Here is a 26,777-nt window from a genome sequence, read left to right as displayed (position 1 = left end):
TAGTGTAGCATTTCTGTGTCTGCTTTAGCAGTAAGCATGGTGATTCACACTGGAATCACCAATAAGATGCATATCTTAAATTTTTGTTATTACAATACTATAGGCCCCACATACAAATAATGAGAGTATATTTCACTGTATACTGAAAAATTCACCTAATAATGATAAACTATTGGTGATTTATAATTTAGAAAGCAGGCACAGCAACAGCTAAAAATTATGACTAATTTAATACAACACCAAAAGTATCTTAAGCAATACTAACATGTTTTCCCATTTGGAGAATTTCTAGCTAGTAGTGACTTTGCATAGGTTGAGCCTTATGAAGTAAATAGCCCATGTGGCAGAAAATTACATGGAAATCCTCAGTAACCACCACTTAACCTAGTAATTTTAGTTACACAAAGTTAAACTCACTAAACTAACTAGTTAATAGCCCTTATTTATACATAAATTAAAATCTGCAGCATCATAATCATTTCACTTGATAACTGAAAAAAGTGCAAAACATTTTTTGATCATTTCAAGGCTAATCACAAGGACCTTCACATTTTAAGTCCATTCTTAATATATCCAACAATCATTGGAATGGTAAAGTCAAGCTCCCTTACAAATTAAAATAAGTGCTTCATTTAAAATTAAATGCCTAAAGACAGAGACACTAGGAAGTATTACTTCTAACTTGTTTTAAAACTCTGATCTTATTGCACAGTTATGCTTTACCCTTACTCCTAACCTGATCTCAACAAACTATTTCTTCCCTCTAATCAGTGGTGCTTTGGCACTACAAGGGACATGTGGCAAAGTCTGGAGATCCGTTTTAATTGTCACAACTGCTGAGTGAGTGTTACAGGCATCAACTGGGTAGAAGCCAGGGATGCTTCTAAACATCCTGTGCTTGAGCTTAGCAGCTTGGTTATGCCCGACTCTTTGCGACACTATGGACTGTAGCCCTCCTGGCTCCTCTGTCCATGGGATTCTCCAGGCAAGAACACTGGAGTGGGTTGTCATTTCCTTCTCCAGGGCATCTTCCCCACCCAGGGATCAAATCCTTGGCTCCTGTGTCTCCTGCACTGCGGGTGGATTCTTTACCACTGAGTCACTGGTATAACGCACAAACCAGTCCCCATAACCAAGAATTACCTGGCCCACAATGTAAAAAATTTTGAGGTTGAGAAATTATGATGAACCCTACACAGGAGTACTATATTGATATATGCCTTTATTTTCATATTACAGATGTTTATGGTGCTAAGTCAATTGTCTCTGTTCTATTTAGCTCTTCCAGAAGGCTTGGAGATTATTTTGTTGTTTATATTTCCAGATGTAAAATTATTAATTACACTAGATACATTCAGTATGCATTACACTTAAACAACAACAAAAAAAGTGATTTAAAATATATGCATTGGCTACTGAGATTCCTTGTTTTAGAATTTAATTAATTCAACAGGATTATCAACCATTTGATATTTTATCTATTTAAAAAGAATAAGATATACTACTTTTTTATTTTAAAGCAAATTTAGAAGACTATAAAAATATATTTTAAGGTTAAAAAATTCCCCATTTACATTTTTATTTTCATGGGACATAAAATAATTGGGGACTTATTAGTTTGGTCATATGATAATCCTAATTTTATCACTAATATAAAATGGTAATATTTGCTCAGAATCACATCCAGAGACATCTATTTCACACAAGTTTCAGAGAATGAAAATATTTTATCCAATATAGTTAAGTAACAACTAATGCTTGGAACATTAAAATACTTACCTGTTTGTTGAAAAACTAAAGAATTTACTGTTATAACAAATGCCTTCCCTTCAATGTCATCTGCATATACAGAGCAGTTTTTATCTTCCTCGCTCCAAAAGCAACAGTGGAAAGTTGTTCTTGATGATAAGTTAGATAAGTAGTTACCACTTGAATTAAGCTTAGTTTCAACAACTGCCTCAGAACGTCCATTCAAATTTGAAGTGTTCTTTGAGATTCCAGGAGGAAAGAGGAAGTCATATGTATTTGATGGCATGCAAGACAACTTGAATTTCCAGGGAGTAATTGGATATGCCAAGTTAAATGCAGTTGTTACATAAATAAATTCTGTTAGGACATTCAAAAGACACAGAAAAAAGCAATTAATCATTTTGATTAAGATATCAATAGGAAGTATCTAAGATTAAATGATGCAGTACTCAATAGTTATTATTAAACTTTCTAAGTGCTCAATCAGTGCCTAATGCATAACTCTGTGCTTCCATTGAACCATGTGTTATACTTAAGAGGGTACATTTATTTGCGGAGATAACCTGACTCTTTAGCAACCCTTTTGGGAAATTCACACTTAATTTACCCCATTAATCTAACAACTCATAATTATATTTTAATGAAAGTAAATTACAGCTAAATTAAATTTCCTTTTCCAAAAATAAATAAATAAATAAATTACTCTAATGGACTTCCACCATAATGGCATCTGGATGTGCAATTATATAAGCAAATATTAAAGTGATGTTTTAATATTTCTTAAGGAGAATAATGCCAAAATGTTAACACTACTTTCAGTGAATGATTATAGAAAGGGTTTGTCTTCAACACCAGAACAGCTGGATGATTTCCTGAATATGCCTATGATTATCCAGATATACAATATCATGTAAGATATGTCCTTAGTATCCTCCAATAATTGATGAACAATGACAGACTTCTTACAGAAAACATTCACTGCTGATTAAAGATAATGTATCACTCACCCATAAAATTAAGAACAATTTTATAAACCTGTACCCTTCCAGAAAACCTTAAAAGTGATACTTGTTTTTTAAATAATTGTTTGAAAATAAAATAATTAATTCTCCATAATTCTCTCTTTTACAAGTTATTCTAATCATCCAACAACTGTGTTGCCTCATATACAAAGCAATGCAGAATGGGAATTCTAAGAATTTTGCATGGAGTCTATAGAGGGAGACCTTTGAAGGATTATGGTAAATGTTAAAATGTAAGAAAACAGAAATTATTAAAATCAGTTCACAAAAGTGCTATTCTAAATTACAAAAGTAATACATGTAAAAATATTTAAATACACAAGTAATGATTCTTACTTTGGTTTCTAGAGCATTCTATAAATATTAATAGAAATATGTATCAGATATAAAAATTAAGGCAAAAATGGCTATCATGAACTAATTTTATTTTTTCCACACTGAACAATTAGGTATCATATCATCAAAAGACTGGTTCCAAATATGAAAAAGAGTACGTCAAGGCTGTATATTGTCACCCTGCTTATTTAACTTCTATGCAGAGTACATCATGAGAAACGCTGAACTGGAAGAAACACAAGCTGGAATCAATATTGCCGGGAGAAATATCAATCACCTCAGATACACAGATGACACCACCCTTATGGCAGAAAGTGAAGAAGAACTAAAGAGCCTCTTGATGAAAGTAAAAAAGAGGAGAGTAAAAAAGTTGGCTTAAAGCTCAACATTCAGAAAACTAAGATCATGGCATGTGGTCCCACCACTTCATGGCAAATAGATGGGGAAAAGTGGAAACAGTGTCAGACTTTATTTTGGGGGGCTCCAAAATCACTGCAGATGGTGACTTCAGCCATGACATTAAAAGACGTTTACTCCTTGGAAGAAAACTTATGACCAACCTAGAGAGCATATCGAAAAGCAGAGACGTTACTTTGCCAACAAAGGTCCATCTAGTCAAGGCTATGGTTTTTCCAGTAGTCATGTATGGATGTGAGAGTTGGACTGTCAAGAAGGCTGAGCACCGAAGAATTGATGCTTTTGAACTGTGGTGTTGGAGAAGACTCTTGAGAGTCCCTTGGACTGCAAGGAGATCCAACCAGTCCATTCTGAAGGAGATCAGCCCTGGGATTTCTTTGGAAGGAATGATGCTAAAGCTGAAACTCCAGTACTTTGGCCACCTCATGCAAAGAGTTGACTCATTGGAAAAGACTCTGATGCTGGGAGGGATTGGGGGCAGGAGGAGAAGGGGACGCCAGAGGATGAGATGGCTGGATGGCATCACTGACTCGATGGAAGTGAGTCTGAGTGAACTCCAGGAGTTGGTGATGAACAGGGAGGCCTGGCGTACTGCGATTCATGGGGTCGCAAAGACTCGGACATGACTAAGCGACTGAACTGAACTGAACTGAACTGAACATCATCAAAAGTGAATCGTCACTGCAATTGTGATGCTTTGGACTCAATCCTTCTAAAATATGTTTTTGAAATTAGAACTTCTCACTAAAAAGAAATTTGGGTGTTTCTTTCATTTTACAAAACAATAAATACTAATTAAAAACATTATATTCTCTAGCTGCACATGGAAGATTCAGTTGACTAAACTGAAATTAGCCTAAAAACCTCAAAGTATTTGAAAATTAAAATGTAATAATGAATGTCACATGGTAAGAACTGAATCAGCTTAATTAAAAGATGATTCTATTTTGTTTACATGCTTCCTTTGCAAATGATATTTCTTTCCCCAAAAATGAACCCTAAATGGCAAGGAGTCCAGAATATTCATCTGAAGGTATAAGTTTATGTTATCATATGATATGTATTGTCATATGTTATACATTAAGGCCCCAGACACCTTCTGATTCACAAAACTTGACCAAACCACAAACCTTTTGAAAATCCAATGTAAAACATTACCATGGAACCTAATAAAAATTAGAAAATATAAGAGAGGGTGTTATCTTTCTTTGATAGTCCTTTGTGGTCCAGTTTTTCTGAATTCTGTAACAGTGGAATTATCCTGGATATTTTCTGTAGCTATATAGATGGCTACAATGACAAACAATAGCATGTGCAAGATAGAAGAGTCATAAGAAAGCTTCTCAGGGCACCTTTAAAGACTAGAGTAACCAAAGAGATGCTTAGAACCAGTTGATACACAGGTAATGGTTGCTAGGGGGAAAAAAAGGGGGTTTTTTAAAAGACAGCCTGACTTTAATTTCAAAGACTTGGAACACAATCTAAATTAGATGATTTGAGTTTTAAAAAAATCAAAATATTTCTAGAATGCTGTAAGAAACCATTGAGAATAGTACAATGCACGGGTTCAGGCCATTGACCCTCTAAGCAGTGGAAAATTTGCATATAACTTGTAGTTGTCCCTCCCTATACACAGTTCCCCTGTATACACAACTTCTCTGCATCTGCAGATTCAACTAACCTTGGACCATGCAGTACCATGGTATTCACTGTTTTTAAAAAATCCAAGTATAAGTGGACCTGAGAAAACCATATCTATATACTCAAAAGTTACTGGCATTGTGTGACCACTTTCAAACAGAAGCCTGTTATGTTTCACAGAAAGTTAAAACACAAGATCTTAAAAGAATGCTTTCTCTCCAGGATATTCTTGCAATAAGTAAGAGGAAGACTAGTATACATTTAATTTTTGAATATAATCTCGTGGTAGTCAAGGTGGGAATTCCCAAGGCATACACAATCCCTTGATAATATCCCCTTATCACATTATCTTGTTATTGTTTACCAGAATCATAATGGGGAATACCATTTAAATGACATTTCTTTTCCATTTTAGAATAAATCTGTTATTGTATATGATAGCCATTTATTTTAAATATTATCACCAAGTAAACCAGTCCTAGATACACAGAATTAAAGTTTTGACAATCATCTGATATATACATATTTATAATTTAATAATGCTACATTTGCTAAACAAAATCAAAATATTTAAATGTCATTATACCTTATTTCCAAGTAAAGGAATGATAATGCGTATCTTTGGCAGGAATGCAATCAAATGTGTGTTAATCAGTCATGTCCGACTCTGTGACCCCATGGACTGTGGCCCACCAGGCTCCTCTGTCCATGAAATTCTCCAGGCAAAAATATTGGAGTGGGTAGCCATTCCCTTCTCCAAGGATCTTCGTGACCCAGGGATCGAACCTGGGCCTTCTGCATTGCAGGCAGATTCTTTACTGACTGAGCTACCACTTACATACTCATGTTGGACTGCAAAAGGCAAAGAGCTTGGAGGAGATTTCACAGTACCTATCAAATTCAAACTTGTATTTACCACTCAACATAGAAATTTCCTCTTCAGAAATTAATCTATAGAAATACTCTTCCAAATACACAAAGATGTATGTATATGAATTTCAATGTATCATAATTTATTACAGAAAAAGAAATGTCTAACAATGGGAATTGTTCAAATAAGTTTATAACATAAGGTACATTCATAAAGTTCATTATTATGCAATAATTAAATAAATAAGTATATTAATGAACACTAACAAGAAAAGTTATGAGGATAAACTGGAAAACTGTTAAGCAGGAAAAAGAAAAATACAGAATAGACAGACCAATTCTATTTTTGTGACTGGAGATATGAGTGTGTGTGTGTGTGTGGGTGGGGGAGGGTATGTTTCTGGAAGGATACCCATCATATTGTTTCCAGGAGGTTGGGAAGAGTTTTCATTTTCACACTTCCATTTTTGTTTGGTTTGCATTTTTAATCAAGGGCAAGAGAATTCCTAACTGGAAATGGGAAATTTAGTCAGCCAATAAGTGTAACAACATCTCTAAGGGTAAAATCTCTACCTCATATATGGACATTTTAAAAGCAAATAACTTACCCCAATGTAACAAAGCCACACAGAATTTTTGACAAATCATCTTCAGAGAAGTACACCTAGAAAACAGTAAATCTAAAACCAGTACACACACAAATTTTAAAAAATGACATATACACAAGCCATCTATGGGAAAATATAAAAGGTAAAGAATTAAACTTAAGAATTCTTCAAATTGTAATCTGATAATAATACTCTGGATCAGTATCAGCATTTAACATGAATGTAAAACAGTAAGTTATAGGTTCATTCCTATGCACATGCTATTTTACAGTTAAAACATAAGCAGTACATTCATATATGGCTTATTCAAAAATATGGCAACGTTCCTTCATGACATGACAAACCAGGACAGGTATCATAGATGAGACTGAATATTTAACTAAACAAAAAAAGCTTACAATGCCAATTAAATATGTACAGCTGACCTAACACTATAAATATCACACTCTTCATTTGTGTGTGTGTGTGAGCTCAATTCTTAAATTCCTTTCATTTCCTAAAGTCTTTATCTTTATTATGATACCACAAAGTTGAATGATTACAGCATAGGTAATGAACTGCATATTTATTTCCAATGAAGAGAAATTTTTGCAATATGGTTTTGGAAACCCCTGTTGCAGAGTCGGGCACAACTGAAGTGACTTAGCTCACACACAATATTCACATTAGCAAGATATCGGTAATTGAAGGAGAGTTTGATGGCTTCATATATGCAGATGATAGGGATGATTTCAGAGACAAACTTTCCCATGAATTCTATCCAATTTGAAATATACCACGAATAAGATTATTTTTACTACTATGTCATGAAATCAAATGAGAATATAATTTAAACATATTTAGCTTAGATTTATAAGGAAACATTAAAGGCTTTTGGTGTTTCAGTCTTTTTTATTATCTCATATTTGGGATTCAGTTCACTACATGAAAATTAATCTGAGGTAAAAAGCCCTGAATTAGGTATCAGAAGTCTTGGATGCCAATTGAGGCTCTTTTGATTAACCTGGTGTAAGACTTGGGATGTCAGTATTCTTGATCTCAGCTTCCTCATCAGACTGAAGGACCATCCCTACAATCCCTTTCAGAGCTGCTTATGATTCTGAGAGGCTTTAGTTTAAAACAGAAATCACAGCTTGATCACAAAGAATATTATAAAGTATTAAGTGAGAAACATGTCTTATAAGTTGTATCTGAGAACTGATAGCACCTGACAAGCAAACAGAAAAACATGCTTGTTTAGTTCACAACTTAAATGACTCTTAGGAAACAGATGGGAGAGTATGACCATTTTGTAGTCTGGTAAATCTGTTTGTCAGACTCTGAGTTTTTCACCAGAATTTTGGTTCTTGACACACTTGATCCCACAATGTATATCTTAAGGATTTCTAGAAACCAATTCAGTGGGGCATCTTTATTACCTAATGGTATTAAATGTGTGCAAAGTTCTCCCAGCTTTTTTTATGCTACCTCTTTCTGATACAACATTGTCTCACAGAATAAACATAAAGGAAATTTCATAATCAGGGTATGTTGCAAATACACATATCACTAGACTAAGTGTTCTGACTGAGCTGACTAGTGACTAAGTAATTCAGTCCAATAATTGATTTGACTCACTTTAATTCAACTGATTCACTGAGTTAAGTGACCAAACAGATCATATTGTTCTTCCTTACATAAGACAACCATTTTTTTATTTAAACACATTTGCATAATTAATTCCTCCACAAGGTGGGGAGTGGGGAATAAGATTAAGTGATTCATAACCAACCAACAGTATTTCCAGAAAAACAGACTAAAGAGAAAATAAAAAGTGAAATAATATAAGAAAATTTCCCAGAACTGATGGGACTTAAGTCTTTAAACTAGAAAAAAAAAAAAAAACTAGCAAATTCCAAGGAAAAAGAATGGAAAACAAACATCCATTCCTAAATGTATCATTTAAAAATTGCAGAAGAGAAGAGTTTCCAGAGAAGAAAAAAATAACCAAAGCAATGAGAATCTAATTAAAACAAATGTTGCATCTCAAAACACTGAATTACAGAAAGCTACCTAGTAATTACTGATGGAAAATTATTTGCAGTTTAAAATTCTATTAGCCAATCAAGAAAGTATACAAACAAAACAAATAAATTTTAAATAACACAATGACTTAGAAAATTTACATCCTGTGACTCTCTTTCTCAGAAGTAACTTTATGATGTATGCCAACAAAATGAGGAGTAAACCAGGAAAGGACTGGGGATTCGGGATCCTGAAAAGCTTGACTACAAGCCTGTTGCTGGCTCTGCAATCTTGAGAACGACCTGTCCAGATAGCAGATGGAGTACAGGTGACCCCTGAAAGGAAAAGGTCAGGATAAAGGAAGGCAACTCAAAACATACTACGATTTTGAAGCTGCAAAAATTGGAAAATAAAACAAGAAATCAGAATTACATAAGGGAAAAAAGAAAGTCATAGTCTAAAATAGAAGCCACTAGTTCAAATAAGAATATGAGTTCAAAATAGACTTCAAAATGAGAATGGAATAGATTCCAAAAAATAAAGAGAATGAGTAAAACACTGAAAATTAAGAATTAATAAATAAGACTCATAAATCTTCTAGAAGAATAAATAAGTTAGCTGGAAAATAGCTTTATAAAAAGTCCTGATCTAAATATGAACTGAAATAAAATATGGCACAATTTTAAGCAAATGCTGGAATTAATCCATTTGAAAGAAGGAAGATCCCTTTAACCTTGATTCTAGGAATATTCTCCATTGGGTGGCTTTGGAGTCATATTGAGCAAAATATGATTCTAGGACTCTTCTTGGTTCTGTGATGAGTAGAATTTAGAGAGTTCTAAAAGCATTAACGCTGCTATTTATTGATTTTTCAACTTTTTGGCCTAATCAATAGACACAAATGAAAGACTTAATTACAAATATTAAACATATATATCATCAATATTCTCACTGTACAGTTGTCAAAATTGGAGTAGTATAAAAAAATTGGGGTGGTATAATTATAAAAAGAGAGATGGTGACAAGGCAAAGGGTGGAAATAGTCCAACATCTTGAAGTAAGGAGTCAAGAGAAACTATCCATAGTGAATGAAACAAAAAAAGACTGTGGAATTTAAATGTAATCAATAAAAGATGTCAGAAAATTAATATAATTATAATGGAGGAGAGAAAGAGAAAGGTGAAATTATTAAGATAAATTCCTTCCTACCATGGTATTATATTCTTTGCAGCCAAAGATGGAGAAGCTCTATACAGTCAACAAAAACAAGACCAGGAGCTGACTGTGGCTCAGATCATGAACTCCTTATTAACAAATTCACACTTAACTTGAAGAAAGTAGGGAAAACCACTAGACCATTCAGGTATGACCTAAATCACATCCCTTACAATTATACAGTGGAAGTAAGAAATAGATTTAAGGGACTAGATCTGATAGATAGAGTGCCTGATGAACTATGGAATGAGGTTCGTGACATTGTACAGGAGACAGGGATCAAGACCATCCCCATGGAAAGGAAATGCAAAAAAGCAAAGTGGCTGTCTGGGGAGGCCTTACAAATAGCTATGAAAAGAAGAGAGGCGAAAAGCAAAGGAGAAAAGGAAAGATATAAACATCTAAATGCAGAGTTCCAAAGAATAGCAAGAAGAGATAAGAAAGACTTCCTCAGCGATCAATGCAAACAAATAGAGGAAAAGAACAGAATGGAAAAGACTAGAGATCTCTTCAAGAAAATTAGAGATACCAAGGGAATATTTCATGCAAAGATGGGCTCGATAAAGGACAGAAATGGTCTGGACTTAATAGAAGCAGAAGATATTAAGAAAAGGTGGCAAGAATACACAGAAGAACTGTACAAAAAATATATTCATGACCAAGATAATCATGATGGTGTGATCACTCACCTAGAGCCAGACATCCTGGATGTGAAGTCAAGTGGGCCTTAGAAAGCATCACTACGAACAAAGCTAATGGAGGTGATGGAATTCCAGTTGAGCTGTTTCAAATCCTGAAAGATGATGCTGTGAAAGTGCTGCACTCAATACGCCAGCAAATTTGGAAAATGCAGCAGTGGCCACAGGACTGGAAAAGGTCAGTTTTCATTCCAATCCCAAAGAAAGGCGATGCCAAAGAATGCTCAAACTACCGCACAATTGCACTCATCTCACATGCTAGCAAAGTAATGCTCAAAATTCTCCAAGCCCGGCTTCAGCAATACGTGAACCGTGAACTTCCTGATGTTCAAGCTGGTTTTAGAAAAGGCAGAGGAACCAGAGATCAAATTGCCAACATCCACTGGATCTTGGAAAAAGCAAGAGAGTTCCAGAAAAACATCTATTTCTGCTTTATTGACTATGCCAAAGCCTTTGACTCTGTGGATCACAATAAACTGTGGAAAATTCTGAGAGAGATGGGAATACCAGACCACCTGACCTGCCTCTTGAGAAATCTGTATGCAGGTCAGGAAGCAACAGTTAGACTGGACATGGAACAACAGACTGATTCCAAATAGGAAAAGGAGTACGTCAAGGCTGTATATTGTCACCCTGCTTATTTAACTTCTATGCAGAGGACATCATGAGAAATGCTGGACTGGAAGAAACACAAGCTGGAATCAAGATTGCTAGGAGAAATATCAATAACCACAGATATGCAGATGACACCACCCTTATAGCAGAAAGTGAAGAGGAACTAAAAAGCCTCCTGATGAAAGTGAAAGAGGAGAGTGAAAAAGTTGGCTTAAAGCTCAACATTCAGATAACGAAGATCATGGCATCCAGGCCCATCACTTCATGGGAAATAGATGGGAACCAGTGGAAACAGTGTCAGACTTTATTTTTTGGGGCTCCAAAATCACTGCAGATGGTGACTGCAGCCATGACATTAAAAGACGCTTACTCCTTGGAAGGAAAGTCATGACCAACCTAGAGAGCATATTCAAAAGCAGAGACATTACTTTGCCAACTAAGGTCCATCTAGTCAAGGCTATGGTTTTTCCTGTGGTCATGTATGGATGTGAGAGTTGGACTGTGAAGAAGGCTGAGTGCCGAAGAATTGATGCTTTTGAACTGTGGTGTTGGAGAAGACTCTTGAGAGTCCCTTGGACTGCAAGGAGATCCAGCCAGTCCATTCTGAAGGAGATCAACCCTGGGATTTCTTTGGAAGGAATGATGCTAAAGCTGAAACTCCAGTACTTTGGCCACCTCATGTGAAGCGTTGACTCATTGGAAAAGACTCTGATGCTGGGAGGGATTGGGGGCAGGAGGAGAAGGGGATGCCAGAGGATAAGATGGCTGGATGGCATCACTGACTCGATGGAAGTGAGTCTGAGTGAACTCCGGGAGTTGGTGATGGACAGGGAGGCCTGGCGTGCTGCGATTCATGGGCTCGCAAAGAGTCGGACACAACTGAGCGACTGAACTGAACTGAATTCAACCATGGTATCTATTTAAAGGTTATAAATGAAAAGAAAAAAAGTAAGTATAAGGATATTATTTAGCCTTACCCAGTTAGCCAAAGGAAAATTAAAACCAAAAATGGTTCAAGTCAGTTGTTCTCAAAACAAGGAATAACAAAGTGAAGGGAGTGGGGTAAGGGACTGCTGTGCTTTATTACAGTAAGTTTCTGTAACTGTGTGCATGGATTATTTTCATGCAAACTTATTATTTTGTCTTTTTAATTAAATTAAAAGGTGCTCTTGGTTTTCAAATAAAATAGCTACTAACAAAGTCCTAGGAGCTAATTAAAGGTTCACAGAAGTGGAATATTAGTTGAATTCCAAGAAATACAAAGGGAAAGAGTAGTGTCATATTTCTTCTAAGATTCATAATATTTTAACACTGCTCACAGCAGGATCTTTGCTAAAATCAATGTCATCTTATAACTTATGGCTTGGTAGCAGCTGTGATCTAGTTGTCACTGATTGCATACATACAAACTGGAGCACTTTCCTAATGACAGACTAGACAATTTTTAGCCATCAATATTTCAGTCAACAGACTATTTAAAAACCTTTTAAGGAAGGAAGGAATATAAGCCCTGAGTATTGTCTGAAAACTTTTTGTGGACATCTTTTACTAGGATCAAAATAGAGTCAGCATAAAATTTTCAAATGGACAAATAGAAAATCTCAGAAACCATGGTGAATCACTCTTTTATGAAGTTCAACATCACAAATAGTCTTGATAATCCAGGGAATGGTACCATTTAAGAAAACATTGACATCAACAACACTGAGTTGAAAAGCGACTCAAAAAAACCAGATTCTGAATATGAAAAAGAATTCCTTAATGGATTTCTTTGACTTTTATTTTCCTTATGAAAGTGGTATGATATAAACAAAAATTTTTATCTAAATAATTGTAAATGAGTTCTTTCAGTAGGTATAAAACTAAAATTCTAATTGGTAAGAAAGCATTGTAAAATAAATAGGCAGAGTTTTTCCTTTCTTAGCTGTACAAAAATGGTGGTATATATTAAAAATCCACGATGTCTTCAGTTCAGTTCAGTTCAGTTCAGTCGCTCAGTTGTGTCCGACTCTTTGCGAGCCCATGAATCGCAGCACGCCAGGCCTCCCTGTCCATCACCAACTCCCGGAGTTCACTCAGACTCACATCCATTGAGTCAGTGAGGCCATCCAGCCATCTCATCCTCTGGCGTCCCCTTCTCCTCCTGCCCCCAATCCCTCCCAGCATCAGAGTCTTTTCCAATGAGTCAATGCTTTGCATGAGGTGGCCAAAGTACTGGAGTTTCAGCTTTAGCATCATTCCCTCCAAAGAAATCCCAGGGCTGATCTCCTTCAGAATGGACTGGTTGGATCTCCTTGCAGTCCAAGGGACTCTCAAGAGTCTTCTCCAACACCACAGTTCAAAAGCATCAATTCTTCGGCACTCAGCCTTCTTCACAGTCCGAATCTCACATCCATACATGACCACAGGAAAAACCATAGCCTTGACTAGACAGACCTTAGTCGGCAAAGTAATGTCTCTGCTTTTGAATATGCTCTCTAGGTTGGTCATAACTTTTCTTCCAAGGAGTAAGTGTCTTTTAATGTCATGGCTGCAGTCACCATCTGCGGTGATTTTGGAGCCCAAAAAAATAAAGTCTGACACTGTTTCCACTGGTTCCCATCTATTTCCCACGAAGTGATGGGACCGGATGCCATGATCTTCGTTTTCTGAATGTTGAGCTTTAAGCCAACTTTTTCACTCTCCTCTTTCACTTTCATCAGGAGGCTTTTTAGTTCCTCTTCACTTTCTGCTATAAGGGTGGTGTCATCTTCATATATGAGGTTATTGATATTTCTCCTGGCAATCTTGATTCCAGCTTGTGCTTCTTCCAATCCAGTGTTTTTCATGATGTACTCTGCATAGAAGTTAAATAAGCAGGGTGACAATATACAGCCTTGACGTCTCCTTTTCCTATTTGGAACCAGTCTGTTGTTCCATGTCCAGTTCTAACTGTTGCTTCCTGACCTGCATACAGATTTCTCAAGAGGCAGGTCAGGTGGTCTGGTATTCCCATCTCTCTCAGAATTTTCCACAGTTTATTGTGATCCACAGAGTCAAAGGCTTTGGCATAGCCAATAAAGCAGAAATAGATGTCTTAGATTTAAAGAATTACAACCAGAAAGAGTGGTCATTAGTAGAAACTGAAGATTACCCTTAATTTAATAATTCATAACAGATTCCAGAGAGGAGTGAGGATTTAACTGCCCTTTGAAGAATGAGGAGAAATATGAAGCATATCATAAGTATCATTTTTAAAAAAGGTTTTCCTATTGAACCTTTGAAAAGTTAAAACAAATTTCAGCCAAAGGTATGGGTAAAAGACAATAGGAACTCTTGTGTAAGAACGGATTTGCAAGTTCAGAACAGTATTAGTCAAAAGACCAAGAAACCATTTTCCCAGATGACTACTTTTTATAGAAAGAACATTTTTGCATACTGTTTGTCCTGAGAAGCTTTTCTTCCCCAGAGCGGACCTCTAACCAACAGTATTACTATAAAATACAGTCATTAGAGAAATACTCAGCTACCTCCTGGGTAGTCATAATCCTAACAGATAACATCTTAACAATATAACTGGGCTTCCCAGGTGGTGCTAATGGTAAAGAACCCATCTGTCAATGCAGGAGACTTAAGAGATGTGGGTTTGATCCCTGGGTCTAGAAGATACCCTGGAGGAAGACACAGCAGCCCACTCCTAACAGCAACTACAATTATCAGGTGTTTATTATGTATGTGCTTATTATGCTTATTATTATGTATCAGTATGTTTTCTCTATGCATTTATGCATAAACACATACACACACATTTGTGTGTACTATTTTTTCTCTTTCATCTCCTTCATGCTGAAACCAGTTTGGTTCAGAAATATTGTTGGTGCATACAGAAATCCAATTGTTTGATTATCTTCTAGGTTGAGACACCCAAATGACAGCTGCTAGTTAAAGTAAAATGAAAAAACATAATTCTGAGAAAAACTACGTTGTCCTATGCCTTCACTAAATAGCTATTTGGTAACAGCTGTTCTTGAACATGAGTTCACATTTTTAAAGCCTATTATAATACTATTATAGATGCTCCTGAGAATCTGTACTTGGCTCACATCTTTAGCTATTATCTAGCATAAACAGATAGAGCAATTATATATTTCCATAAACTTTATAGAAATTATTAGCTCAAGAGTAGAGTCAGTCAGTTACTCTCTTTCTCTTCTCTTCATTCCCTCCCCTCCTCCTTTTCTCTGTATCTGTCTCACTATTATACACACACATACACATATATATATATACAGATTTTTAGGTATGTGCTATTTCTGGATTTTCTAATTGGCAAAGACTAAAATTAATATCAATGCCACAATGCCCCTTTAGAGTGTCTCCAGCTGGGTCATTTTTATTTACTAGTCCATATTACCCTAGTTTGAATTAAAGAGGTCCATAGGTACCAGATACTACACTTGATCTTAGCCAAAAGGCCAAGAAGCAATCCAGTAGTCATGTATGGATGTAACAGTTGGACTATAAAGAAAGCTGAGCACCCAAGAATGGATGCTTTTGAACTGTGGTATTGGAGGAGACTCTTGAGAGTCCCTTGGACTGTAAGGAGATCAAACCAGTCCATCCTAAAGAAAATCAGTCCTGAAAATTCATTGAAAGGACTGATGCTGAAGCTGAAAGTGCAATACTTTGGCCACCTGCTGAGAAGAACTGACTCTTTGGAAAAGACCTTGATGCTAGGAAAGATTGAAGGCAGGAGGAGAAGGGGATGACAGAGGATGAGATGTTTGGATGGCATCACCAACTCGATGGACATGAGTTTGGACAAGCTCTGGGAGTTGGTGATGGACAGGGAAGCCTGGCGTGCTGCAGTCCATGGGGTTGAAAGGAGTAGGACACAACTGAGAGACCGAACTGATAGGTACCAGAAGGGGTTTCCCTGGTGGCTCAGCGGTAAAGAATCTGCCTGCAATGCAGGAGATGTGGGTTTGATCCCTGGGTCAGGAAGATTCCCTGGAGAAAGAAACGGCAACCCATTCCAGTATTCTTGCCTGGGAAATCCCATGGGCAGAGAAGACTGATGGGCTACAGTTTATGGGGTCACAAAAGAGTCAGACATGACTTAGGAACTAAAACCATCACCACCATAGGTACTAGGAATTTTCACTAAAATAGTTCTCACATGTGTGACTCTCTCCTTAAAGACCATCCATAGCCCACAGACAATGGTTCCCATAACTCTATTCTCTCCTCAGCAAGTCTCCATGCTATGCTAAGCAGAGTCATAGCTTTAACCCAGTCAACTAGACCTCCTAAAGACACCAAAGCCAAGCAAATACTGTCCCACACTAACTGACAGTGGCCTGTATTCACTTCAGAAGACATTTTATTGGTACCATAAAATTGTATAAGTGGGGTGAATCTAGCCTAGCAGTTCTATGAAATAACAAGTGACTTGCTGACTTTCATTCAGTGAGAATCAATATCCACAAAAATTTCACATAGCCTACCTTAGACATATTGAGTGTTCGCATTCTGGAAAAGATTTTAAACTTATGGGTCCATAGCACTTAAATTTGACATTGATGTTTTACTACAGATTCAGCATTTCTGTGTCTGATATTTCTCACAAACACGAAATCTCACTTTAAAATGTTACAATGGCATTAATCACATGTTTAAGCTCAGAAATATGGATTTAAGAGTTACATGAGTGGATATTTCTGGTTTTCATTTGAAAGCCAACAGGAAGCATGAGGATAATCATAAGTCAGAACTACTGAAAAAGGTTGTTAAACACATAAATATGTATTTTAAAACATCTCCTTAATAATACCCTATAGAAACAGAAATATAAGTGAAGAGAATCACTGCAAATTAATGAAAGTTTCCATTCAGCAGGAATATATAATAATTTTAAATGCATACATATAGTATAACTTCAAAATAACATATGCTTATTACAATGTAGCTTCAAATTACATTGATATACGGTGAAAACTCAGAGTACTGCAAGGAAAACAACAGATATCCACACATATGGTAGAAATTTTTAATACTTTATCCTTAAAGAATGAATAGATGGGGAATGAAATGGCAATCCACTCCAGTATTCTTACCTGGGAAATCTTATGTACAGAGGAGTCTGGCAGGCTACAGTCCATGGGGTCGCAAAAGACTCAGACAAGTCTTAGCGACTAAACAATAAAATGATTGTGTGCTAAAGTTAAGTTTTTAAGTGCATGCATTTGAACTGATTAAAAAAATTTATATCAACTGATATATAGAAACAAAAAAATAGAACAGCAAACATAAATATGTGAGGATGTTTAAGACTGAAATAGTATTAACAAATGACACTGGAACAAAACATTAACAAATTTGGCATACATTGAACTCAGCTCCTCCAACTGCAGATGGCACATTATTTCTAATCACCAGTGGGGTTTTTACAAAAACTGACCACATACAAAGACATAAGGCAAGTTACAAACAAATCCAAAGACTAAAATCACAGATACAAACCACATTCTCTGTCCACAGTTAAGGCAGGAAAAAAATAACAAAAATATAACTACACAAAGGCCATATATTAGGACAATAAAAATTGGTTTTGGTAATCTACAGGGCAAAAAAAGATATAATCAAATTTTAAACTTATGATAATGAAAAAAGCATCTCAAAACTTAATTTCATGCAGATAAAGCAGTATTGAGAGAAAAATTCAAAGTCAGAAAGAAACATCATTCTTTATGTGAAATGATTTATTTTGTGAGCACTTCAAAACAACATTATACCTGAGGTCCTAAGCAAGGCACAAAGAGAAGTAGGAAAAGATTAAGGATTATAAAGAAAGAAACAAAATTGCCATTATTCACCAATGACAATAAAAATGGACAATCCCAAAGTATCTATATGTAAATTGTTAAACTTAGTTACAAAATTTAGCAAGATTGCTGGTGAAAAACATAATACTAAGTATTTTAAACACTTCCCAACTTCTTATATGAGGCCAGTATTACTCTGACACCAAAACTAGACAAAGACATCACAATAAAAGAAACTACAGACCAATATCTCTTATGAATATAGATGTAAAAAATACTAGCAAACCAAACCCTCCAATGTATAAAAAGGATTATACACTGTAATCAAATATGATTTACCTCAGGAATGCAAGTTTCATTTAAAATATGAAAATCAATGTTCGATCAATCATAATAATAGAATAAAAGACATGACAAGTCAATAGCAAAAGCATTTGACAAATTCCAATGCTATTTCATGACAAAAAACATTCAACAGGACATAGAACTTCTCCAGCTTGATAAAGCTGCATATGAATAACCCATAGTTAACATCATTATTGTTGCTGTTGCTTAGTAACTAAGTCATGTTCAACTCTTTGCAACCCATGGGCTGTAGCCTACCAGGCTCTTCTGTCCACGGAATTTCCCAGGCAAGAATACTGGAGTGGGTTGCCATTTCTTTTTCTAAGGGATCTTCCTGACCCAGGGATAGAACCCACTTCTCCTGCTTGGCAGGCAGATTCTTTACCACTCAACCACCAAGGAAGCCCCGGCTAACATCATACTTAATGGTAAAAGACTGGTTGCTTCCCTGCTAAGTGAACAGGATCAGATAATGTTATTCACCTGCACTTTCTATTCAATTCAAGGTTTCAGCTAGGGCAATTGAGCAAGAAAAAGAAATAGAAAACAACTAAATTATAAAGAGAGAATAAAACTATCTTTATTTTCAAAAGACATGATCTTGTACATAGAAAATACTAAGGAATTCACACACACAAAAAAATATTTCTGTTGTTCAGTCATTAAGTCATGTCTGACTATTTGCAACCCCAGGAATTACAGCATTCTAAGCTTCTTGTCCTTCACTATCTCCCAGAGTTTGTTCAAACTTATGTCCACTGAGTCATCAAACCAACTCATCCTTTGTCGCCCCTTCACCTCCTGCCCTCAATCTATCCCAGCATCAGGGTCTTTTCCAACGAGTTGGCTCTTGGCATCAGGTGGCCAATGTCCTGCAGCTTCAGTACCAGTCCTTCCAGTGAATATTCAGGGTTGATTCCCTTTAGGATTGACTGGTTTGATCTATCTGCTGTCCAAGGAACTCTCAAGAGTCTTCTCCAGCACCATAATTCAAAAGCATCAATTCTTCAGCGCTCAGTCTTCTTTATGGTCCAACAATCACATCCATACACGACTCCTGGAAAAACCATAGCTTTGACTAGATGGATCTTTGTTGAAAAGTAATGTCTACGCTTATAATATACTGTCTAGATTTGTCATACCTTTTCTTCCAAAGAGCAACTGTCTTTTATTTCATAGCTGCAGTTACCATTTGCAGTGATTCTGGAGCCCAAGAAAATAAAATCTGTCACTGCATCTCCTTTTTTGCCATCTATTTGCCATGAAGTGATGAGACCAGATGCCACAATCCTAGTATTTTGAATGTAGAGGTTTAAACCAGCTTTTTCACTCTCCTCTTTCACCCTCATCAAGAGGATCTTTAGTTCCTCTTCACTTTCTGCCATTAGAATGGTATCATTTGCATGTCTGAGACTGTCGATATTTCTCCTTGCAATCCTAATTTCAGTTTGTGATTCATCCAGCCCAGCATTTCATATGAGGTACTCTGCATATAAGTTAAATAATCAGGGTGACAATATGCAGCCTTGATATATACCTTTCCCAATTTTGAAACAGTCCATTTTTCCATGTCCAGTTCTGTTTCTTCTTGACCTGCATACAGATTTCTCAGGAGGCAGGTCAGGTGGTCTGGTATTCCCATCCCTTTCAGAATTTTCCAGTTTGTTGTGATCCACACAGTCAAAGGCTATAAGGTAGTTCATGAAGTAGATGTAGATGTTTTTCTGGAATTCCCTTGCTTTTTCTATAATCCAACAGATGTTGGCAATTTGATCTCTGGTTCCTTTGTCTTTTCTAAATCCAGCTTGTACATCTGTAAGTTCTTGGTTCATGTACTGCTGAAGCTTAGCTTGAAAGATTTTGAGCATTACCTTGCTAGCATGTGAAATGAGTACAATTGTGCAACAGTTTGAACATTCTTTGGCATTGCCCTTCCTTGAGACTAGAATGAAAACTGACTTTTTCCAGTTCTGTGGTCTCTGCTGAGTTTTCCAATTTGTTAACATACTGAGTGTAGCATTTTAACAGCATCATCTTTTAGAATTTTAAAGAGCTCATTTAGAATTCCATCACTTCCACTAGCTTTGTTCACAGTAATGCTTCCTAATGCCCACTTGACTTCAGACTCCAGGATATCTGGTTCTAGGTGAGTGACTACACCATCATGTTGTTCAGATCATTAAGACCTTTTCTGTGTCGTTCTTCTGTGTATTCTTGCCACCTTTTCTTAACTTCTTCTGCTTCTGTTAGATCCTTGCTATTTCTGTATATGTTCAGCAAGGTTGCAGAATACAAAATCAATACACAAAAATCATTTCCATTTTTGTGCATTAGCAATGAACAATCTGAGATAAAATTAAAAGACAATTTCATTTCCTATAGCATCAGAAAGAATTAAATACTTAAGAACATTTTCAACAAAAGAAGTGCAATTATTTACACAATGAATACTACAAAACATCACTGAAATAAATTAAAGAATACCTAAATAAATGGAAAAACACCCCATGTTCATAGACTGAAAGAACTTTTATTAAGATGGCAATACTTCTGAATTTGATTCAATATAATCCCTTCAAATTTATAGTGACATTTTGTATCGACATTGACAAGCTGATTCTAAAATCCATATGTATTCTCAAGTGAATAGCTAAAACAATATTGAAAAAAAAAGAATAAAGTTAGAGGATTCACTTCTGATTTCAAACTTTGCTTCAAAGCTACAGTAATCAAGACAATCAAACTAAGACCATGGCATCTGGTCCCACCACTTCATGGCAAATAGATGGGGAGACCATGGAAACAGAGAAAGACTTTATATTCCTGGGCTCCAAAATCACTGCAGACAGTGACTGCAGCCACTAAATTTAAAGATGTTTGCTCCTTGAAAGAAAAGCTATGACTAACCTAGATAGCACATAAAAAGCAGAGACATTACTTTGCTAACAAAGATCTGTCTAGTCAAAGCTATGGTTTTTCCAGTAGTCATGTATAGATGTGAGAGTTGGACTATAAGGAAAGCTGAGCGCCAAAGAACTGATGCTCTTGAACTGTGGGGTTAGAGAAGACTCTTGAGAGTCCCTTGGACTGAAAGGAGATCCAACCAGTCCATCCTAAAGGAAATCAGTCCTGAATATTCATTGGAAGGACTGATTCTGAGGCTGAAACTCCAATTCTTTGGCCACCTGATGTGAAGAACTGACTCATTGGAAAAGACCCTGATACTGGGAAAGATTGAAGGCAGGAGGAGAAGGGGACAACAGAGGATGAGATGGTTGGATGGCATCACTGACTCAATGGACATGAGTTTGAACAAGCTCCAAGAGTTGATGATGAACAGGGAATCCCGGCGTGCCGCAGTCCATGGGGTCACAAAGAGTGGGACACAACTGAGCGACTAGACTGAACTGAACTGAACTGAATCAAGACAATGTGGTACCTCATAAAAGGACAGAAATAGAGAAATGGAATAAAGCCAAGAGTCCAGAAATAAACCTTTAAAATGGTTTTTAACAAGACATCTAGATATGAGGAAAGAATGGTCTTTCAATAAATGGTGCTGTGACAAGTAGATATCCAGATGCAAAAGAAAGAAATTGGTCCTTTCCTTCATTCTATATATTCAAAGCAATCAAAAACTAAAATACAAAAGCTAAAACTATAATATTCTTATATGTAAAACACAGAAGTAAAACTCTTCAACCCTGAAATAGGTAATGGCTTTTTAGATATGACACCAAAACTAAGTATAAAAATAGATTAACTAGACAATTAAAATTTAAAACTTTGGGGCTTCAAAGGATGCCTTCAAATAAGTGAAAATCCCACAGGATGGGAGAAAAAATTTGAAATTCTGTATCTTAAAAGAGATTGTACACTATATAAAGAACTCTCATACCAACCACAAAAATAGACAAGCAATCCAATTAATAAACAAGCAAAGAACATTTCTCAAGATATATAAATATCTTTTCATGGCCAACAAGCACATGAAAAAAAAAATGCTCAAGATCATCAGTCATCAGAAAATGCAACTCACAACCATAATGAGTATCACTTCACATTCACTATGATATCTTAAAGTTTTGGATGGTAACAAGTGTTGACAAGGAGATGGAGAAATTGAAACCCCTGTTAATACATTGCTGGTGGGAATATAAAATGTTGAAAACTGCTTTGGAAAACAGGCAGATTTTCAAATGTTAAACATAATGTTGCCATATGACTGAGCAATTCTACTCCTAGGTATATACCCAAGAGATGAAAACATATGTTCATACAAAAACTTATATGCAAATATTAGTAACAGCACTATTCATAATAGTCAAAAAGTGGAAACTACCCAAATATTCATCAACTGATGAGTGAATGAACAAAATGTGGTATATCCATACAATAAAATATTATTTGGCCATAAAAAGAATGAAGTATTTCCATGGAATCATGTTTTCAATGTAAACCCCAAGAAAATGTTCTTTCATGATTAAAAAGAAGAACGAAGTACTGATCCATGATACAGCATGGATAAACCTTAAAAATAGCATGCTAAGTGAAAGAATCTGTTCACCAAAGCCCCTATGATTTTATTAATATAAAATGTCCAGAATGGGCAACCCATAGACACAGAAAGTAAATCAATAATTTCCAGAGATCAGAGAAGGGAACTTAGGGAGTGACTGCTAAGCGGTATGGGGTTGCTTTGGGAATTATAATAATGCTTTAAAATTAAATAATGGTAATGGTTACATAACTGTGTTCATGTACTGAAAACCAGTGATTTGTACACTATAAAAGGAAAATTTTATGATATATGAACTATAGTCCAATAAAGCTATTGTTTTTAAAATACTTTTAGAGGTCGTTTATTTCTCTATGACTGTAGCAAAATGACAATGAATTTTTTGAAAAGACATCATTTAAGATAATTTCAAAAACATGCAGTTTCTATAAATAAACAGAACAAAATGTTCAAGGACTCCTAAGAGAAAAATTATACTATTATAATATTATTATAATATTGTCATGTTAGAGAGGATCTAAATATATTGAGAGACAGTCATGTATTCTAAAACTGAATATTTATAGAGTATCAATTTCCTTTTGTTTATAGACTCAGAACAATCTCAATGGAATCTCCATTAAATTTCTAACAAACTTTTTAGAACTTGATAAGCCAATTTGAAAAACATGTATGGAAAGATAAAGGGCCAAAGAATGGTATAAAACTCCTGAAAAAACTGGACATAGAGGGAGGATTCACTCCCCGACTTACCAGATAGCAAGACAATTTAAACCTGTGGTACTTACAGAAATAGACATAAAGAAGAAATACAAAGCTCAGAAACAGACCCACACACATGTTAACACTAGGTATTTGATATATCAATAATAAGTATTTGTTGTTTTAAGCCACTAAATTTGGGGGTATCTTATTAACACAAAAATAGATAACCAGTATTCACCTTTATTTTTCCTTTTAGCACAGAGGATTAACCTTCCCTGTGTCCTTGAAGTTAGGATTTCTTTTGAATCTAAAATGTGAGTGCAAATCATTCACGTCACTTCTAGATGGAGGCATTTAAAGTTAGTTCACAATTATCCACAATTTTCTCCATACTACATCAAATGGGAAAGTCCTGTGTTCCAGGTTGTACAGAATGATAGCAGTTTCCTGAATTTAGACTTCTAAGTTTCTGAAAACAATTATGCTGGAGAGATGTCCTAAACCAGAGGAAACTTTACTTGAATGACAAATAAGTCTTTATTACATTAAGTCAAAGAGATTTGGGGATAATTTGTTACCAAAGCATAACCTAGTCTATTTTTACAGATATTAGGCTCCATCTCACCAGTAATTAAAGAAACAAAAGGCAATGAGATAATACATACCCACCAGATAGGCAAAAATTAAAGTTTCTGATAACACTAAATTTTGGCAGAAATGTAGAGGGATGAAAGTAGGAATATAAATGGGTAGAAACATGCTGGAAAAGCATGGCATTGTCTAATAAAGCTGATATCTGCAAACCCTGTGATCTAGAAATTTGACTAGGAGTTTTATGCTCTAAAGACACAGAGGACAAGATGGTTGGATGACATCACCAACTCAATGGACGTGAAGTTGAGTAAACTCCAGGAGGTAGTGAAGGACAGGGAAGCCTGGCATGCTGCAGTCCATGGTGTCACAAAGAGTCACTGAGCAACTGAACAACAAAAAGAAACTCCTACATCTAAGCACCATGACATTTGTAAAAGAAGACTCATCAGTGGTTTATTTATGACAGTAAAAGAAAGCAAAGGAGGGAAAGAGAGAGGGAGAAGAGAGAAGGAGGAAGGGGGAGAGAGGGGGAGGGGAGGAAAGACAAAGGAGGGAGGAAGGGAGGAAAGAAGGAAAGACAAAAGGGAGAGAGGGAAGGAGAGGGTAGAAATGATCCAAATACTCTTAATCACAAAGAGTAAAAAATAAAATTATTGCTTTCATAAAACAAAATATATCCAATAATAAAAATGAACAAACAGCCACTATCAGCAACAGCATTCAATCAACAACAACAAAAATGTTACTAAGCTCCCCTTATATGCTTGGCTCTGTTTCAGGTACTAGGGATACAACAGTGAATAAAACATGAAAAAAAAAAAATCTACCCTCATGGAGTCTGCATTCTAATAAAAATAAGACAGGAAAAAAAAATGATTAATAAGAAGTCAGTAAGTATTTTTAAATGTGGTAAGCACATGAGGAAAAGCTAAGGAAGGGGAAAGTGTTTTGCAAGGTAAGATGTGCAATTTAAAATATGATGACCAGAGTAAACCTCACTGAAATGGAGACAAGTGAACAAAAATTTGAAAGAAGTGGAAGTAATAGATTAAGTCGTGTGGATATCTGGGAGAAGAGCATCCCAGTCACAGCAGAGATGGTCTCTGGTATACTCAAAGAATAGCAAGGAGACCAGTGTGGCTGGAGCTGAGTAAGAGAAACAGCAAAGAAAATGAGATCAGACAGATAAAGGAGAGGCAAAAAGAGATAGCACTTTGCAGGCAATTCTAACGAACAACTGAGATTGGAGATTCTGGAGGAAAAAGTGACATGATCTGCCACGTGTTGTAAGCAGAGCTCTGATTACAATTTGAGACTGGATTATGGAGGGCAAAGGATGAAGGCAGGGAGCCCAGTTAGGAGGTCCTTACAATAATCCATGTGGGACACGATGGCAGCTCAGGTTTAGATGGCAGCCATGGAGGTGATAAGAGTAACTATATTCAGAAATTATTTGGAAGATAGATCAAAGAGGACTTCCTGACATACTACATCTAAGATACGAGGGAATGGGAGATATCAAAGATGACTCCCAGGTTTTGGCCTGAACGACATGAAGGATGAAGAGAGGGAAGGCTACAGAGAGGGCTTGGGTGAGATGAAGACTCCATTTGGAGCATGTTGAACTGGAGATCTCTGCTAGACATCCAAGTGGAAATGTTGAGCAGGCAGGTCTTTAGACACAGAAGTCTAACGTTCAGGGAGATAACTCAAAGTTTCACCCATCATTTTGGAGTCATCAGTGCACAAATATAGAGATTGCATGAAATCATCAAAGAGTGTAGACAGAAAAGAACTCCCAAGGACTAGAGCTGAAGACAATCTAAGGTTAAAACCTCTGACAGCAGAAGAGAGACCAGCAAAGGGGAGAGAAAGTAATGGCTAGTGAAGAAGCAGGAAAAATCAAGAATACATGGTATCCTGGAGCCCAACAAAGAAGTATCACGGAGAGCAAAGGGTGCTAACTGACAGTGCTACCAACAGGTGACGTAAGATCAAAGGTGACAACTGCCCATTGAATTTGGGAAAGATGATGTCACCGGTGACAGTGGGCAGAGTACTGAAAATAAGAGTGACAGAACTAGGTTTAAGAGAGAATGTGAAAAAGGAATCAAATGATAGGGAATATAGACACCTCTTTTTAAAAGTTAATGCTTTAAAAGGGAGAGGAAATGGCTCAGTGTCATAAACATAATGCTAAGCAAGAGAATCTATAAAAGGATGCCTCCTGTGTGCATATAATTTTTTAAATAAAAGGAAAACTGTGATAAGGAAGGAACAAGAAAAAGGTTTCTAGGTATTGGCATGTTCTCTTATTTGTATGGTGAATAATGAGCATTTGCCTTGAATTACCTGTTACAATTACAAAACAGTTACAATTACAAACCAGTCAATCCTAAAGGAAATCAGTCCTGAATAGTCATTGGAAGGACTCATGTTGAAGCTGAAACTCCAATACTTTGGCCACCTGATGCGAAGAACTGACTCACTGGAAAAGACCCTCATGCTGGGAAAAATTGAAGGCAAGAAGAGAAGGGGACAACAGAGGATGAGATGGCTGGATGGCATCACCAACTCAGTGGAAATGAGTTTGAGCAGGCTCCAGGAGGTGGTGATGGACAGGGAAGCCTGGCATG

General features: G+C 36.2%; 1 protein-coding gene and 1 pseudogene across 5 annotated transcripts in view; both read right to left on the bottom strand.

The window, feature by feature from the left end:
• LEPR (leptin receptor) overlaps positions 1 to 26,777 on the bottom strand; it is a 160,481-nt gene that overhangs the window by 68,876 nt on the left and 64,828 nt on the right. For 3 of the 5 annotated variants that reach the window (XM_069593900.1, XM_069593895.1, XM_069593904.1), the window contains 2 exons: positions 6,644 to 6,699; positions 1,780 to 2,106 (listed from right to left, as the gene is read on the bottom strand). In XM_069593900.1, the coding sequence (XP_069450001.1) occupies positions 1,780 to 2,106; positions 6,644 to 6,683 (367 nt within the window). In that variant the 5' untranslated portion in view covers positions 6,684 to 6,699. Of the gene's footprint in view, positions 1 to 1,779; positions 2,107 to 6,643; positions 6,716 to 26,777 lie in introns of all 5 variants that reach the window. The other 2 variants (XM_069593911.1, XM_069593885.1) reach the window with 1 other exon arrangement.
• Positions 15,476 to 15,641, bottom strand: LOC138431074 (U2 spliceosomal RNA; annotated as a pseudogene).

Source organism: Ovis canadensis, chromosome 1, assembly GCF_042477335.2.
Source record: "Ovis canadensis isolate MfBH-ARS-UI-01 breed Bighorn chromosome 1, ARS-UI_OviCan_v2, whole genome shotgun sequence".
NCBI lineage: Eukaryota > Metazoa > Chordata > Mammalia > Artiodactyla > Bovidae > Ovis > Ovis canadensis.
The sequence above is the reverse complement of the archived record's forward strand: the minus strand, read 5'-3'. Positions and strand labels throughout refer to the sequence as shown.